Source organism: Aplidium turbinatum, chromosome 6 (assembly GCF_918807975.1).
Source record: "Aplidium turbinatum chromosome 6, kaAplTurb1.1, whole genome shotgun sequence".
In the NCBI taxonomy this organism is placed as follows: Eukaryota; Metazoa; Chordata; class Ascidiacea; order Aplousobranchia; family Polyclinidae; genus Aplidium; species Aplidium turbinatum.
Window position 1 is genome coordinate 29,567,348 of NC_137477.1, and position 19,499 is coordinate 29,586,846.

The window sequence follows — 19,499 nt, forward strand, 5'->3', positions numbered from 1 at the left end:
TTTTTTTCGATTATCTCAAAACAAGAAATAATGAGTTACGCCATTACTTTATTAGTCTGACGATATTACCTTTTACAAGTTAAATTTTCCAGGTTACATTTTATAAGCCACCTTTTACAAGCCACATTAGGAATCATAATTTCAGTTTCTTAAAAAGAATTCTGGTTTTGATTGGAGAGGCGCAGCCACAAACATCGCAAACTCTACACGCGACCATATACACGCAACACAATGATAGATCTACGTGTTGATGAAACACAGTAGAAATGCGATTCAGGCATAATGCAAAATTTGATTACAAGACTGCATTCCGAGAGCACGCGGTATTTGTTAATTGGAGCAGAATATTCTAGAATGCGACTTGACGTCAGTGAAATGACGCGCGTTACGTCAAAGAAAAATAACTCTCGAGCGCTACACTCTTCTTTCAGACGCCAGAGTTATCTGGACATGTATAAATTAATAATCAATGATTCAATATTGAACATTCTACTTCTTGTATGTTGTGATTAGTGTACCTATACATTATATATTTACACAATCAGCATGATAAACAATTTGAAAATAAGAATTTGTATGAAATCTGTATAGCATTTTGCCGCCCAAGTTTTTTCCTATTGAACAATGCTTGATTCCACATTGAACACAAGCCCGGATTTAGGGGGGGCAGAGGGGGCAAGTGCCCCGCCCCCCCGACTTTTGAAGGGCCCCCTACGTGGAAAAAATGTGATTTTGTGTTATTTTGTTTTTCCTTTCAGCCTTTGAACATTCTGCAAAATGCTGTGTAGTGCTGGATTGATGCTACTGTGGACGCAGAGGTGGTTTTTTGCGCCGTAGGCGTGAACATTTTTTTGCAGGGGGCCCCCGATCTAAAAATGCCCCGGGCCCCCATCAGCTAAATCCGGCCCTGATTGAGCATTGTACTTCTTGTATGTTGTAATATAGTCCCTAGTTGTAATAGTAACAGTGTGTGCATTTTTTATCCACACAATCAGCATGATGGACAAACTGGACAGACCCTCCTAGAAAGCTCGCGCCTTCGGCGCTCGACCGTCGACGTGTCGACGTCAAATTGGGCTACTGTTTGATTTCTTTGGCATATTTTAGTTTTTTTTTTAAATCTGGCAACACTGGATGGTATCAGCACAGCTGAATTTACAATCATTCATAAATAAAGTGATTTTTTGTGATTTCTAGTCAATTCTGTTTTATTCAAAATGGTTGCATTTTGGACTAGCTTTGCGATTTCTACTGTGATGCTGGGATGTGGATGCAATGTGATCTTTTTAGAATATATCATAAGGTATGTATTGTGTAAAAGTTATTTAGGGAAGTTTGCTAATTTAGCCTATTTCACAAACTGTTAACTTAATTTTAAGATTTTTATATGAACGAGATTTTGACTTAGCGAGATATCGTACTCTTGAAATATTGCTTTCTCAAAATACTAGCATGAAAAAATTAAATTGTTTTGCGAGATTTGATAATTTTTTGATTTGTATTGCTCCACAATCTTTAATTGTTAGTTGCAATTTTTATTAGATAGCCTACCGTATATATAAATTGTTGAAAATACATTAGTTTGTTCCAAAGCTGATCATATGAGTGTGTTATTGTTGTTTCAGAGCTTCTAGCAACAGTGGAAATATGATTGTCTTCTTTCAATTTCTTTTTGTAGCTGTGGAAGGTTTCATTAACCATAAAAGTTTTGGAAAAACTCCAAGAATCATTCCCATGAAGTAGGCCCATTGTTTAAACACTCCATAAAGAAGTTTGCTGTGTTAGAATTACATTGCACTTTAATATTGTGTTTTAGTGCAGTTTGATTGATTGATTGATATTTATCCATGGACTGTGAAAGCTTCTAAGTTGAGAGCTTAATCCTTGAAGTTTTAGATACTTGTGGAGGCTTTAAACCACTAACACAGGCCCGGTCACTGAGAGTGTTGTTAATGTTGTTGCCAGGGAACTAATTTATCTGCTAGGTGCCGCTGAATGGAAAGCAGTCTTAAAATGCTTTGCTCAAGCGCACACTCTGAGAGTCGAACCAGCTTGAGTCGGTCGTGTAACAACTGAGCTAGCTGGGTGGACAAATGAATTTTATTTACAAGAGTTTGTAAAATAATTTCAAGCTTGTATTATTTATGTTTAGTATGTATAGAATTACAAATGTTACAAAATTAACTGGTTGAAAATCAAATATTTCATTTCATATTCATACAATCAATCAATCATTTTATTTTTCGTCATAAACGCGTCCAGGACGAAAAAGATACTAACTACAAAAATTGATATAGACCTACCAGCACGTTAATGAACGGGAAAAGGTGGCAAACCTTGAAAGGTTTAAAATGTGCCTGAATGGAAAATCATGTAGTAGGCTATATAGGGTGCAACCTAGTTCGTACCCTGAAAAGATCGAGAAACAAAATTAAAAAAGCCGAAGTCGCTGATCACAGTTTAATAGTCACAAAGCCGAAGTCGTTAATCGGAGTTTCCGCAAACAACTCGAGGGTTAGGGTTAGCGGAAACTGCGGTTAGCGGAAACTGCAGAAAAATATTTGCGGAAACTGCAATCCGCGAGGGTTAGGATTAGAGAGCATAGATTACTCGACAGTTAGAGTTAGGGTAAGCGGAACTGCGGTTAGCGGAAACTGCGGAAAAATGTTTGCGGAAACTGCGATCAGCGAGGGTTAGAGTTACAGCATAGATTACTCTAAGGGTAAGGGTTAGCGGAAACTACGGAAAAATGTTTGCAAAAACTGCGATCAGCGAGGGTTAGAGCATAGATTAGTCTATAGTTAGGGTTAGCGGAAAGTGCAGAAAAATCTTTGCAGAAACTGCGATCAGCGAGGGTTAGCGTTAGAGTGAGGGTTAGCGGAAACTGCGATCAGCGACTTCGGCTTTGTGCTATCTTTCTCTCGATCTTTTCAGTGGGAAAATTTTGAATTGTTTGCGGAAACTGCGATCAGCGACTTCTGCCTTTTTTAATTTTTTCGCTCGATCTTTTCAGGGTACGAACTGAGGGTACGAACTGTTCAGGGTACGAACTAGGTTGCATCCGGCTATATATCAGTAGTTAGCACAGCCACAAAACCCAAAAAAACAAATAGCAAAAAATAAAACAAAAACAGAGAGAAGCACGTGTACATGTAGTAATGAAAGACAGCCTAATGAAAAGTGTTGTGGATTGAATTTGCCAGTTCCAATATTGATGTGGATGAGCAGTCATAATAATAGGATGAAGAAAGAAAACCGGACGGAAAAGAAACCCTTCCTCAGGCAAAAGCTCGTTTCAATGTGGCCCAGGAGAGCAGGTGTTGAGCTCTTTCTATGGCCAGACTGCACATCACACAATAGCCTAAGACGATTGAGGTTTGAAATCCAATTTAAGTTATTGTTTCTTGTTCTGGTGGGTGATGGAATGGATGAGCTGGTAGATGATGCTGCCCTGATGGTGTTGATGAAGCTCTCCTCCCCTTTTGCGACGTGTCGTGTTGATTATGGAGTGGTGCGTTTGCTGTTAATACTTACAAACATAAAAGTACAGCACGAGCAATCGACATTATTGTTAGTTAGGCCTAATCTTTTGTAAATTATTTTGGATTTCCACTAAAATCTTTACAAGAATGCAAGAAAGCCTTTTTATGTGTTTTTCTATTGCGTGTCCATTTTGCTGAAATGTTTTTAGTTTGTGGCTGATTGTAGCAACAGTTGACAGCGCTAGACACATGTTTCAACCATGAGGCAGGATACATTTGTATTGCACCACTAAGTCATGCTAGTTGAGGATAGCCCATTGATTTAAATGAATAATTTTTTCCTCCACATAAGAATTCAATTGACTGGCAAGGTGACGGTTGAGAGTCTGTAAAGTTTCAAATATAGTCAAGTGGGGTAAAAAAAATTTGTTTCAGAAAGGTTGTCCTAGATTTTTTAGTTTATCAAGTATGACCACTAAAGTTGGTCACAATATACAGACCATATATGTCTATCATCCCCCAATGAAATATTTTAAATCCATTAACTGGTTTAAAAATTATGCACAAAATACCTGAATTTTTTTTACCCCAGCTTTGGGGTAAAAAAAATACCTGTTAGTGTAGCAGTTTCTTCTTTATTAATATAGTATTGGTTTCATATGTTTTGCTATTGATTTCATAGGTAAAAGAAGTAATGTAAATGTGTCTCCACCAGAGGAAAGAAGCTTTGTGTAACTCATAGATCAAGGACTGTGAGAGATGCTGAACCCATAGTCGAAACTGACCAGATGGGTCATGATGATGTAAACGATTTTGCACACAATTTTTGTATGCACTTTTTTATAAAATACACATTGTAAAATCGCAAAGTCTCATTTTTGTAATAAAAATACCAGCAAGACAAAAAATTGTGTCTATGGCGTGCACGTATACTTATGCACGCATAAGTATACGTGCACGCCATCCTGAGTTTTATCTGCAGCTCTAGTTTGAACATGCGAGTGGGCGATTAAATTTCGCAGATCGTGAATCCTAAAAAATTATATAAAGCCCTCAAGTGAGATGCAAAGTATTGGAGTAATAAAGATTTGAACAATGAAACCAAGGATATTTCAAGAATATATAATCTTTTTTATCGTATTACTAATTTTTTCTGATTTCATTTATTTTTGAGGTATTTAGTCAAGATCTCTGAAAAGGCACTGCAACAAGAATTCTTGACAAATTGTTTGATTTTCTTCCCTGAAATGTAACAACGTAACATGTTTTTTAAAGTTTTGCCTAGTTGCTAAAATTAAAAAAAACTGAGCAGCCAGATATATCTCATTCTCTGCATTGCCAAACCTGAGAGGTTACACAATGACAATCAGCACTCATGTCTTGGCATTGAATCTCAATGTACTAGCCTAGTAATTTTTTTGTGTCGCAGGAACTACTTGCTGTTGACAATATTGTACTTCTCAGTCAGTGTGAGCAATATCATGGCACTAGCATGTGACATTCCAATGCCTTTGCACATGATATTCAAATCTGTAAGTTTTAAGTCTGGATATACTTTTAAGATAATTCATAATGTATCTATATATAGCAGAAGTCTTTGGAGAGGATTTGGTTGCATTGCTATAGACAAGACAACCGACATATTAAATTTTATCTTCTCAAATGTTTGAAAAAATAAACTGTTCATCCAATATTTCTTTGCAATTGCAAATCGTTATCGTTTTCCAGTGTTCTAGGCAAATAGATATGTTTTGTGAATAAGTTAACTTTTTTGATATCATGTATTCACCAGAAGAAATCGCCTTATTAGTGTCTCATGTTTTTTCAGTTAATTGTGTCTGTCACCCATTTACAGTATATACTTGTACTTTTGGCGGTGCATCTTGTTCCAAGCTTTTCAATCATCATCAATAGATTTAGTACCGGTAATAGGCTACTGTTGTTAGCTGGTTTACAAAATAAATTAAAATTCAACAAAATAAGTGACTTTCATGACATGTTTCAAGTGTGAACTTGCCATTACAATTGTCAAACTAAGACAAAACGTAAGTCACAATTACTCTATAAAAACTGGTGTACATTGATCAAGTTCATGCCTACTGGTACTGTACAGTTGCATTAAAAAAAATTACGTTAAATATTCAATTCATAACCTTCAGGCAATGTCTCACTTTTGTATCTTCACATCATTTTTGTGATTTGAAACATTAGTCTTAAAAATAAGCCAGTTTGTTAAATTATCTTTACCGTGGTTGTACTGTAATTGACGGCACCAAATGCAAATTATTCCTGGTGAATAAAAAATTAATATATTTATAAACATATATATATTTATATTTATAAACATTTTTAAACAGGGTTCTCTTGTTGCTAACATGCTAATGGGCATTGTGATATTGAAGCGATCGTATGCAGTTGTAAAGTATCTTGCCATTATGCTTGTGTCCGTAGGAATATTCGCGTGCACCATTGCCACAGTAAGTGTTCTCAATTACTTTTACTGTAAAAATATTTAAGACCTGCCATGTTCTAATGCAGTTGGAGGCCGCATTGTGGCTTGCCATGTTGTTCTGTGGAGCCCGGCAGCCCATGTGGTACTCATCATAATACTGAAAATATATATTGCATCTGCTTACTAGTCAACACAAATTATTATACAAATTATACATCTCACTGTTTCCAGCCTTGGTAGCAGAATCGGATGAGGACTTCCTCAATCTAGCCTTGAGGCGAGTAAGGAATTGTAAAAACTCTGTGAATTAGCTGAACACACCCTTTGATGTAGTTCACATCAATACACATGTAAATTTTCTTGTGTAATGTTGCATTGAAGCTTTGCAAACAATAATGCTGCCTTGCAGTTTCACAATGCGAATTTAACGCTCAGAAGCTCGTGGAACAGTGCTGCTAACCTTGCGATTTTCCTGCAAACTTGCGCTTGTTTTTTCTTTGGAGTTGGCATATGTTTTTAGATTTACAGATTGCTTGTTTAATGTTTATGGGCCAAAAGACCTGCAGTTCTTTCATTGTGTGGATTTCTTCACAACAGTTGTCACCCACATAATGTGTGGACTGCATCGAATCTGCTTCTTGACATAAACACTTTCATAAGAAATTGATACTAAATTTTCTTTTAAAAAACATTGATTGATCATTAAAAATTTCGTATTTGGCCTGCCAGTACAAAAGGTTGCATGTGCCTGTTCTAATGTGTACACTCTGTACAGTGATAAACGTAAAAGCACCAGTGAAAACTTGTCTTAACTGGTGAAATTGCATACACACTATAGTACCAGAAATTTCTTTTCACTGTTGGTGTCGTCAAAGCTTCTATACATATACTGTATTATAATTGTGGGTCAATCCATTTACCACCCAATGTTTTCCCTCAGTCCATCGAGAGGCTATTAGAGGGTACCCTAGAGAGTATATATGGTTGGTTTTCTTGTCCAGGTTATGCAGATGTTATTCTGCTGTGTTTTGTAGAATGAGAATAGTAGCCTACTGCACAATCACTAATGAAGTACTTGCAATATATCACTGTAATTACGAAACAGGCAATAATACTAATGAAATTAGCACAGGCTAACAAAGAGGGATGAAAAACGGTTCTTCCATTTTTAAATATGTCAGTATAAACTTTAGATTTACGTACAGTTCATTGTAACACTAACAAAGGCAGTACAATCTCATAAAATAGTTGCAATGAGTAAAACTGAAAATGTTCGTGACGCTGTGAACATTCAAATCTCATAAACTTGAAAACAAAGCAGTAGGTTGAAATTGTTGTTTGTAATTAATCCTGCCTGTTGTGTTTGTGCTAGGGATCTTCAACTAACTCTTCCGATGATGGAAAAAGGTCTTTGTTTCTTATGCTGATTGGTGTAGTGCTGCTAACTGTTGCATTGTTACTGTCTGCACGGATGGGAATATTTCAAGAAGTTTTGTTTTCAAAGTATGGGAAGCAATCAAGAGAAGCCATGTTTTATAATGTAAGTATAAAAGTAGTTGCTAGTTACTTTAATACTAGGCTATGGATTTATATTGATATCACTAACATTGTATTGTGAATATCAGTATTTTGCTGAAAACTCATTTTTTTCACGTGATATATTAAAGTTGGATAGGAAACGATAGATTCTGCATCTCTTTATTATGTAAATCAAGCTTCTACCATTTGTAGTTCATAAGATGTGGACGTCGCTGGAGCCATTTGGCAGGTGGCACCATATAAAAATGCAGAAAAATTAGGGGGCTTGAGCTACCTCTAAACATGAAAAAAAAATTAAATTATTTTGCATGTGATATACTGATAATTTTTCACCAAATGAAACACTTTAAACGCCTGGCCCTGGCACCAACAAAATTCCAAAAAGTGTTTATAAAGACCACCTTAATATAATGCGTTATGGGAATTGAGAAGGAGTAGGATTGCAAGCCTGTGTCTTGACCTAGGTTCGACTAGTAATTCGATATTATATCATACATTTGACAGCTGAAAAAGCTGCTTGCCTGTGCAGTGCATGTATTTGGTTTTATAATCTTACCACAAATCAACAGAGTGATGAAAGACCCTTTGTGGGTTGTTGGTTCGACTCCCTTCGAGAGCACATTAGCTGTGTTCTGGCAAGACACATTATTACCCGCCCGAATGGGTAGAACTGATGTGATGATCAATTGACCATACAGTTTGCTGCTTTCTGCTGTTCGTTATGATGCATCTGTAATCATGGTAGAACTCGTACATAACCGACAGGTCGGCACCAGCAAGTTTCATTCAAGTATTGCTTTTCAGTATATGCTCAACAGCTCAAGATTGTTTGCATTATTTTTTGTCAAAGAGCCTGATACTTTACTTGGGTGTACACGATATTCTGGTTCGACCGACCTGTTGCAGGGACATCTCACCCTCCCTGAGAATATTGGCCCGAATTTTATTTCATCTAATGAGCTTATTTTTCTTTATCCAAGTTGAATTCCCATCATATTTTTTTTCATTTCATACTTCACACTTGTTGTGACGCAAATGTTTTAGTTAAAAACACGATATACGTTCTTCTGGTGCAAACTAAGCTGAACTATCTCAAGTTGTATAAGGTAATAATCTGCTTTTGTTCTAACGTTTCTTTAATCAGACACGACTGCCTTCTTCAGAGGCTAGATCAAGTAATGCCCTGTCTAGCATGGCAAAACACAGGACCATATTGATGTAAACCAATCAAACATGCAAAATGATACCCAACTTCCAAAAAAAATTATCGTGTGTAAATTTTGAAATTAGAAAAAAGAGTGTAAATGTCATCAATCAACAAGAAATTTAGATAACGGCTGAGCGGGAAGAGAGTGAACCGTATGGTCCGGTATGGATCATAAAGAATCAAATTGTATACGCAACACTGCACAGTTTCCAATCAGCATGAAGCCAAACCAATTTAAATACATCGGACAAGCACTAACAGTAATTTTTTTATAAATAGGAAAATAGATGCCATCATTACGCAGGTAATGATAGCAGATCATCACCTTATACAACTTGAGATAGCTCAGCTTAGTTTGCATCAGAAGAACGTGTATCATGTTGTTTAACTAAATGCCTGGTGAACAGCCACATTCAATTTTAGCAAACGTTTTAGGCTGGCTTTTTTGTTTGGAGTTGCATTTTTGTTTATATATATATATTAGGTATACCGCTGTGTATCATGAACCCCCTGCTGTTTTCAGAAAACGTGGCAATAAAAATAGATATTAGGAGACCTTAAGGTCGAAACAGCTGCGTCCTGTCTGTAGTAATGTATTATATATAATAATATATGATATTGGATAAATTTTGTGTCTCAAGTGTCCAGCGCAAAAAATGTGACTGAAATTCAAGGGTGGTGAACCAAAACAAACGCACATGGCAAAATGTGCTCAATGGATGAATGACATTTGCACCAGACTGTCTTGATCACTTTATCTGCTGTATACCAGTATACGGTACCGGTACTGTTATCCGTTATTTACGCATTTGCATCATTCGGTGTGTACTGTGCCTTGTATTTGATTATGCTGAAAAACTTCTTTCAATGCTGTTTGAAAAACTAATCTTAGCATTATCATAATGCAATTACACATGTTGTCGTTTTCTTTTACAGCACGCCATCCCCCTCCCGTTTTTCATCGCTCTAGCACCAAGTATCTTGGAAAACATTTACATTCTCAATAAGTCGGAAGTATTTCCTCTGCCTTTGGTTACCGATGCTTATGCCTTGATAACGGGTGATCGTGACTCTGCCGAAGCGATGATGTCACTTCCGATTCTATGGCAGTACATGATTGGTAACTTGATTACGCAATATATCTGCATCCGCTCAGTCTTCTATCTGACGTCTGTATGTCCTTCCTTGACTGTGACGCTGATTATAACTTTGCGAAAATTTGTTTCAATCATAATTTCTGTTTTTTATTTCAACAACGAATTCACTCAACTACATTGGCTTGGCGCTACTTTTGTGTTTGCAGGAACTTTATTATATGCTGATGTTTTTTCAATGTTTTCAAAGCAACCGTTGAAAAGTGTTGCGTCACACAAGAACGGACATCTTAATAACGGTGTCAACCAAACAACCAAAAGAAAATGTCTTGATGACAATTTTTCATGAAAACTTTAGATAAATAATGCAGCTCACACTTTGATTGCCAAGCGATGTTGTCAGGTCTCCATAGTTTGGTATTTCTATAGTCCCCGACCTCCTTTTAATCTCACACAAATCTGTTTCTAATACGTTTTAGTCTTTTCGGTCAATTCCACTTGTCGAGCAACACGCTAAACTGGCATTGCTTGACAAAGTGAGGCCATTCGGCTCGACGACAATGACCTTCGAAATCATTTTAAACCTTTAGGGGCGTTTGAAAAAGTTTATTTAAGATATGTAACCGGTTAGATGCTCCATATTTATTTAAAAAAAAGTGGTCTGTGGTTATTGTGACTTGAAAGTGTGCTAGATAGGGAAAATGACGTTAGTGGAACTGTCGCTTTTTTGGGATAAATACGTCATTAATGTGCTATCATTGTTGTTCAATAACATACTATGTATTTTTATCATGGCAATATTTCTGTTTGACCTGTAAGTCTTTTTCTTTAATCCACGGACCGCGCCTCTGCTTTTTCGTTTTTTGTTGTTCCATTAACGTTATGAAACGTAACTGGGAAAATGCGTGCTCTCTTGAAATATTTTTATGCTGTTTCACTGCAGAGCAACTGAGCAAGGACACTGCTATTTTGAGAGCGATTATTGTACACTTGTACAGGACTTACACTGCATGAATCTTAGGAAATTGTTGTGTTTTGATTTTTGCTTAAGCCATGAGAGTTAACTTTCATTAGGTAAATTATTTTTGCAAGTCTTAAATATAGAAAAATATTATGTTTTCAACATTGTTTTAGCGTCGATTGCATTACTTTTCTTACTTGATTGTCATTCTTTCAACTGCATCCGCATCTTCCTTGAACCATCAGCGATCCGTAACAGCTAGCCTCCATCGAAGTAAAATATTTGTGCTATTTTGCTCTTCTTTGCACTCCATTAGATTTACATGACGTTTCCAGTACTGAACTTGATTTGTGCGGAATGGCCCGTTTCGGTGAGTCCGATCCCTATTCGGTGATTTTTTCAAATTTTTCTTTTTAAATTATCGGGTACCGTAGCCTGGTTATCATTGCCGTTTTAGGGTTAGGGGTTAGAGGTTAGGAACTCACCGAGTCGGACTCACCGAATAGTAGCAGACCCTGATTTGTGAATGTATAACTTCCCGAATGCCAGTTGATCGATGGTTTGGCATATTTGGCAAAGTTTTCCCAGGTGGCAAAATCATCCGTCCTTTTTATGTTGACTCAAAGTCTACAGTTAGAGGTTAAATCAACATACAAAGAACAGGTTTTAGTCGTTGTTTCGCCAAAAAAAAGCCTCCCATTGTTTTAAAAGTGTCAGAATAACCCCTGCAATTGTTAGTGCCAACATCAGTATAAAAAACTGACTTTTTTGGCTGGGTAGATCCAACAATTAAACTTCCGGCCACAAAATTAGAAGTTCCCGATTTAGATCTAGGTCAAATCAAGTCTTGTTATGTGTTGTTTTTTTGAACAACACTTGCTTTAGTTCAAAAGTATTGTTGTAGCTGGGCATTGTTATCAAAGTTCTTTCAATGGGTCTGTATTCTATAAAAAGGTTTATCAAATATTGATGTTGCAGTATGTAGCATGTACACTGTACAGTTGTACACTGTACAGAGTCTGTGGTGGCAATCTTGTAATTTTAATTATCACATTCTTCTTCGTCGTATGAGCTGTCTTCTTCCGGACTATATGTTTGGGCATGAGGTCATCAGTTACTCGACAGTCTTGTCATCCAGGGCCTTCAACATTAACGACATTTCACTGTAGAAAGGAACGATCCATCTGAAAGCCAGCATTTTGCTGGCTGAGTATGTAGCAATTCGATTTCTGGCATGAATTAATGGTGTGATACTGATCAGCCCAGCCTCGTGGGCGAAACACGTGTCTATCGCTCTCAATTTTTGCTCATGTACAATCGGCTGCCAGAAACGTATGCTGTGGAGTTTGACGCATGTTCTTGTGCGTCATATGAAAGCTTGTGTTGGTTTGCTTTGCATTGAAAGTATGTAACAAGCATCCGAGCAATTTTTGCCTGTGATGTATAATTGTATATATTACGTCATTGACAATAGGAAGGAGAGTGTCAAAGACATAGGCGGCTTAACAAACACATTCAGCTTCTCATTTTTAGTTAATCTTCTATGGTTATGCTTCTAATTTTTTAATAGCATTCACTTTTCTATTATTTATTGGCGTCAGACTTCAGGGTTTTACTATGTCAACAGTACAAAAAAAAAACAACGAGGATGTGCCCTGGAAAATTATATGGTAATACAACAAAATGGAGACTTAAAGTGCCTAAGGTTTTAATAATAAGACCTGTTTTATCCTGGCTTTTGAAATAGTGCAATGAAACGATCACAGTAGATCTTCAGAGTGTAATCATATCATTTTTCGTGATTGCGCAAAATATATTAATGTTATTATTAGTTTCTTCAATGTTGTTAGTAGGCTGTGGCCTAGTCCACAACCATTTTATCATAATTTGGCCTTTGGATGTTGCCCTTGGGTGAAACTGTGATGTATATATTGAAATTAATCTTCCCAAAGTTGTGTAGGCCTGCATTAAAATTTATGCTTATTTTTGTATATACGTTTTCTTGCATTAAACGAACAGCTTTCCGCTTGCAATCCTCAAAATTACTGAAGCATGTAAGCTGCACAATAATAGCATTCGTATAGCTTCATATTTGTGGTGCGATCTAGTCGCTGCAGGGCGATCCATGGCAGTGGTGAGCAACCAGTAGCCGAACCAGAAGGAGGGCACTTGGCCACGTGCCCTTATAATCGTATGAGACCAAACCGGTCCATGCCTGGACAGTAGGCTAACATACGGTAATAAACATCAGACTACTTTTGTTTATAAACGACTAATTTCTGCTTACATTTGGAAAGCAACAGTTGCAAACACTCAACAATTCCACCAGATACTAAAGTTAATATTCCCAATTTAGTCAAATTCGCCTAAATTGCTATCGATTGAGGCGTCAGGGCAGTGGCGTATCCAAGGGGGAGCAACTGCCCCCCAGTAAAAAATGCAGCTAATAAACCGTTAATCAGGGAAAACAGGTTTTGATTGGAATTCGTATCTCATATTGCAGTAGGCTACATTAGCTCGCCTAATTTACCCAGATTCGGTTAAACACATCCGTTTTCCTTGATCCAGCTAAAACAGTAGCCTATGTGTCACAATTGATGATGATGATCCAATATGTTCGTTCTTTAGAAACTCATTTTTCTTTCAATTATAACCAAACCGGAATCAGCAAGTGCAATTCGTATAACCAGGGGCGTCATGGGGGTAATTGGCATTGCTCCCTTGAAATATTTTTGTAGGCCTATATGCGATCGACTAACAAACTTGTAAGCTATTGAAAAGCTTGTTCAAAAAAGAAGTATTTCTTTGTTCAAATTTATGCGGCATTTAGTGTACCTACGGTAGGCCAACATTTTTGCTTCTATCAGAGGCAGTAATATGCAGTTTGTTGTTTATCGTTTTGCTTACCAGTATTACCTTACCAAACACCGCTCACCTCTGCCCAGGGTGTGATAAATTGGGTGGGCGTAGCTGCTGAAGGAAAGGCGGCCGAGAGAAAGGAACTGGCCACCCTACTCTCGTTAGTGCCGAAGGCTTAATATAATGAGAACCTTATCTTAATTCTCATCCTCCGATGCTTGGATTCAAGTATGGGACTCACCTTTACCTACCAGTAGTCAAATGTGATTTCAGATCTTTGTTTCCACGTCCGACGCACACCTCAGGTCTTATATGAACATTGAAAAGGCTACTGTGTTGTATTTTGTTTGAAAGGTATTTATTGACATACTGAAACCCACCTTTGAACCAAACATTTATCGGACGTCCAGTTTATTCTTACTGCTGTGTTGATTTTATGTAAATTAAATAAACTTTTCACCCTCTACTATAGCATTATTTGACTGAGTTATGGCATTTTTTTCAAAAATTTCTGGGGGAAGCCCCAGGCCCCTTGCGGCTACTCATTTTGGCTTCTACCTTCCACAAACGTCATTGGACCAAAAAAATCTACACCACTGTTAAGAAGGGTTTGTTGTAAGCCGTGGTAATGGTAAATCAGCCATAAAGTGCCTGATAGGCTTTGCTTTCTCCAAGGCACAACCAGCGCAATCATGCAAAATGTTTCACCGAGGAATTACCATTTGCAATCCAAAAACGTTGAGTAGATAACAGTGTCTGTTGCACACCACAGTGATAGCTACCACAATGAGCGTCAAGGACAACTATCCGTGTCAATGCGTGCCTCGAAGGTAAAATAAGAGGATGCTTCGCATCGACAGTTAGTTTTGGGAGACTTACTCAAAAGACCTTCAATACTAAGTATACCCCTGTGTCCACGCAAAGACGATGCTTTTTTAGGGAGCGCAACTCCGTCAGACACTGTTTTTCCGCGCCAGCTTCGCTCGAGGCATGACGTTTTGTTACCACATCAATTGACTTTGGCAGACCCTCACAACTTAACAAATCTCTATAGCCTACACTACTTGGTAGGCCTATCATATTTTCATAGCCCAAAAAGAGGACACATTTCGCCAGCAAGTAAAATTTTACGCTTGGACAATCTTTTACATCTTTTGGATACCGTAAAATGGGGTGACTTTGTACACTTTTTGCGCATTTCTGTTTACCTTAAAAAGTTCTTAAGTGATGAGAATAAAAGTTAGCATTAAAAATACCTCTCAAGTATGGGTCCTTCCAATACAAATGTGATTACTTTAAAAAAACAAATTGAAAAATACCTTTTTTCATTTAAATGGCCTGTTCAAAGTCACCCGGCAACGGGGAGTCTTTGAACGAACCTACAAAACGACTGAATTTCAAAGTTTAACTGGCAAGGGGTGGCTTTAAAGTACTGAATACAGTGAAGTTATTCCTCAGTAAAAATTGCTCTGTTCAAATACATTTTTGAATGCAATTCTTTTATTTATTTTTACTATTAGGTTACGGTGTATAGAAAATAACGAAGAGCAAACCTATCAGGCACACAACGTTGATATTTAGTTAAATAAGGTAGAAAACTGAGCAACTAAATATCAACCTTGATTCAATATTTAACTTCTGACGTTGTGTATTGTACAGCGTTGACAGAACGTAGCGACTATAACAACCTAATATCAATGTTAAATCAACGTCACCAAAACAGAAAGTTTTCTCAACTTTCAAATATACCGGTATGCTAAGAAAATTTCAACGTCAGAGTCAACGCGTTTTAATGTATTTTAAACGATAATTCCTTGTCGTGTGCATGCTGAGAAAGCAATAGGATCACACACAAAAAAAAAAATAGGAAGACGATGCATCTTGCAGTACCTATCGTAATCGATATTTGTAAAGATATTGTTCAACAGTATTTGTAAAGAAATTGTTCAACAAAAAGTTTTTGTTCATCAATAGTCTTTGCTCACTGTTTGTCTACCATTCACGTGAATCGACAACAAATTTCAAAACTCCTCTTCGTAAAATTTCGGGAGCTATTTTTCAATCACTTTGCTTTAGGAAAACGCACAGATTTCCTTTTCATCCGGAAACACAAAGAGGTCTTTGTCACATACTCGTTGAGTCTTGCTTCGCACAAAGGAGGATTCATATTCTTTGCTGCTCGTTGTAGTGATGGATTCTACTTGTCCTAGATAGGCTTTCATCTTGAATGTTCGAAGAGCAAAGTTCACCAATAACCAATGTCCTGCTCTTAGGCTGTCTTCACTGACCGGAAAAACTCCAGTAAAGTTAAGAGTTTCCTGTGGCACTGTTGGTGTAGTGATCAATGTAAATGAAGACTCCTCTTCAGAGTCGTCGCTGTTTTGTGGCAACGGTTCCACACGACTAGGACCAGCAATCTCAACTCTGCTTCTTGAATCAATAAAAGGCAATAAAAACGCTAAAGTTGCCGTTGGATTAATCCAGGTGTCTGTTCAAACTCACCCCAGGGTATGTTCAAAGTCACCCCATCAAAGTTTTTTCGCTGCCATACAAAAATGGGACTTGCAACAAAAGTTTCAATTGTTGCTTCATAATAGTGACCAAAAACGTGATGCAGAATTTTAATATGAACGGTGTACCTCAATCGTAATCACAACAAAAATATAGATTTTTCGAATGTACAAATTACAGTTCAATTTATGTCTTTGCGTTTACATCAATTGGTGAAAACCGAAATAAGTTGGACACCTCTTACATTTTCTCAAGATAGTAGACAACCTAACTAATAACCACGAGTAACAAAAGTTAAAAAATTTTAAAAGGAAAAAAAGTACAAGATAGTTAGAGGTATAAAATCTTTTAAAGTCACCCCATTTTACGGTAATTTTAAGCTTAGCCTATGCAGCAAAAGTTACAGCAAAAAAAACAAGACAAATTTATACGCCAGATTTGGCCTATAAATATTTTGCAGCCCCCTTATACGGCCTAATTTGTTAGCCTACATTTTGCAACACGTTTCCAGATTTTTCCAACTTTTGGTTACTGTCTAAGTGAAATTATTAAAAATCATATTTTAACATCTTTTGCTCTCTTTCCCGAGTGACACAATGAGTTTCAACATCACAAGGGTGGAAAAACGAAGACAGTTTCACCTATAAGATTTCAGTCAGACTGGTAACAGGACTTGCTTACAAGGACTTTTTATAACAGTCTGCTTGAACGTTTTTTAATATAGTTTTTCTCATTTTGACTGCTTCCTCAAGGCAACAAAACGCTTTCATATTATTACGAGTCAGCAAAAAGTGAAAATATCTGATTTTTAGAAAATTTAAGTCAGATAGCAACGATCGCAAGAATTTACAAAATGTGACAAATCAGGCACCACATCCACGTAGCAATGCCTTAACTTTTTCAGTGAGAAAGAATCAGCTTTGAACTTACAAAATTGTTGGCATGAGATATGATTGAAATTGTATGCTACTCAATAGTTAAGATTCTGAAAACGGACTGAGATAACTAAATGGCTGTTTGTTTCCATGCACCATTGAGGTTGAAACGAGAATCGTAGCTACATAAAATGTGTTCTATTTGCATCTGCATAAACTGAAAGTAGGCTATCTATGCCACGATTTCTTTTTGAAGTAGCAATACTTAAGTTACGTTATGCATGGTGCACATTTGGACATTCTTTTCTACTTTCTTCACTTGACCAACGACCCAAACTCTCAAGTTGGTAATCATAACGTCTACAAGCGTTGAATCAATGTAATAAAATCTGAGTAAAAGGATTATTTTTTTGTAAAACTATGCAGAAGGCCGTAAATTATAAATACGATAAACTCTTCTGCATTTTTCTGTTTTTAGGTCACATTTTTTGTATTTCCTCGTGATTTAGCCTAAATAGCCCACTCATTTTTTTGATTTCTCAAATTACTTATTTCGTCACAAATTTCCTTATAAAATTCCAAATTCAAAGTCACAAATTACCGATAACCGAGAAACAATGGTGTTTGATATGTTACAATACAGTAGACGTCTGATTGTTTACAACAACGGATCAACAAGATAAGCTACGCCAATTGTTTAATTATCTTTGAATTAGCTATTAGCCTACATTGGTGCAGAAAATTGTTTTGGAAAGCACATACAAGCCATCGCCGAAAATTCGCGCAACAATAAAAACACTGTTGAAAATTTAAGCAAGAAACTTCAAAATACCAAAAAAAAGAGGACATTTAAGCATTTCTGGGTGTCCTCGGAGGACTATTCATTTTTCTTAAAAAAAGAGGACAAATCCTCTAAAAAGAGGACATATGGTAGCCCTACTACTTGGGCCTACCACTGTAGGCTATGTAGGAAAACAATCTATATTTGAAGCGTCCTCTAGGTAAGAAGCACTTTGGTGTTCTAATCACGACCTTCGATCGCTAAACGCTGCAGAATTAACCTCGCTTTTAGGAAGAATTGCCAGCCGAACCCTAGTGGATTAAAATTTTGGCCAAGTAAACTTAACATTAAACGACGTGTGTCATCCCTGACGTGTGTACTTCTCTAATGGTCGGATAGAGAACTTAACCCTATTCGGACTAACGGGCAGTGATGGGCATTATCGGCGATAATTATCGGCGATAAATTTTTATCGCTTATCGTTATCGCTTAATTATTTTTTCAGTTATCGTTTATCGTTATCGCCAAAGGCAATATTTGATTATCGCCGATAATTAATCACCGATAAATTTTATTTCGGATCAACACACAAGTGGAAAGATCATGAAGAGTAATATTTTTACTAGCCACCTAATTCATGAAACTAAAATTAAAACCAGTTCTTCTTCAGTGCCTGAAGTGTGTGTGCACAGGTCGTTGTCATGGGAGGGGCACGCCCCCTGCAGCGACGGCCCTGACAACACAATAATTTTTAAAGTTGCAAATTGCAATGCAATGAAATGCATGCAACAAGTCTCTTATTGTTTTGCTGCAATCGGCAATCGCGAGTGAATTTTACAATTAAAATGTAAGCGCACAGGCGGTACAGATTTCTTTGAAGCGAAGCGAAAGAAATTGGCAAGTGGTTTATGAAAGCGTCGCAATACGACTCCACTTTTACATCGGAAACATGGTCTTTCGCGCCACCATCACTAAAACAAGTCATTGCAAAATATGATATTGCTTGAAGCATTTGACATGCAGACCGACATCACACTTTTTGCATCTTGTAAGTTAGTAGTTTTTGCATGACAATAGGCGCATCGAGTTGCGTGGTAAAATTATGCTAAATACAGTATAACCTTTCTCATTTACCTATGCTGCATAGCCGAGTGATAAGAGCGCTTGAACGGCAATCGAAAGGGCGCCGGTTCGACACCGCTCATGAGCATACAGCTGTGTCTTTGGCAGGACACTTAAAGGCATGCCTGAAGGTGGACATGAAGATTGGCTTCCTTGCCTTCCCGTCCACTTAATCTAAATCTTCAACCACCGGGCGTAAGCCTGGATACGATGACGATTTACCTATGCGACATAGCCTAACTCAATTAAATATTTGTATTCCCACTAATAATACAGTGCCTATATTGTAATTCTTATCTCAACAACTCAGCGTTCTGCAATTGCTTTTGATGGTGTTCACAAAGAAAACAGAAAAATTTATCTGGAATTATCAGTAAATTACCATAATTATGTTATTGTTCTTAAACAAACACCACTAATTTGACAAGCTTGATGGATTTCACAGTATGCACATTTTTACTACCAATAGTAGTAGTAGTAGTAGTAGTAGTAGTAGTAGTAGTAGTAGTAGTAGTAGTAGTAGTAGTAATAGTAGTAGTAGTAGGCATCCTTCCATCTTTTCAGATGATGGTAGCACTTTGGGTACGGCAGCTTCTCATATGGCTCTGAAGTCCAA

At 37.1% G+C, this 19,499-nt stretch overlaps 1 protein-coding gene across 1 annotated transcript; it reads left to right on the forward strand.

The window, feature by feature from the left end:
* The first annotated feature begins 1,180 nt into the window (after positions 1-1,180).
* On the forward strand, positions 1,181-10,395 carry LOC145772635 (nucleotide sugar transporter SLC35B4-like). The gene is made up of 6 exons (XM_082584500.1): positions 1,181-1,303; positions 1,626-1,739; positions 4,912-5,014; positions 5,840-5,959; positions 7,307-7,474; positions 9,617-10,395. Exons 1-6 carry the CDS (start codon positions 1,218-1,220, stop codon positions 10,121-10,123), a joined length of 1,098 nt encoding a protein of 365 aa, XP_082440626.1. The 5' UTR covers positions 1,181-1,217; the 3' UTR covers positions 10,124-10,395.
* Positions 10,396-19,499: the final 9,104 nt, after the last annotated feature.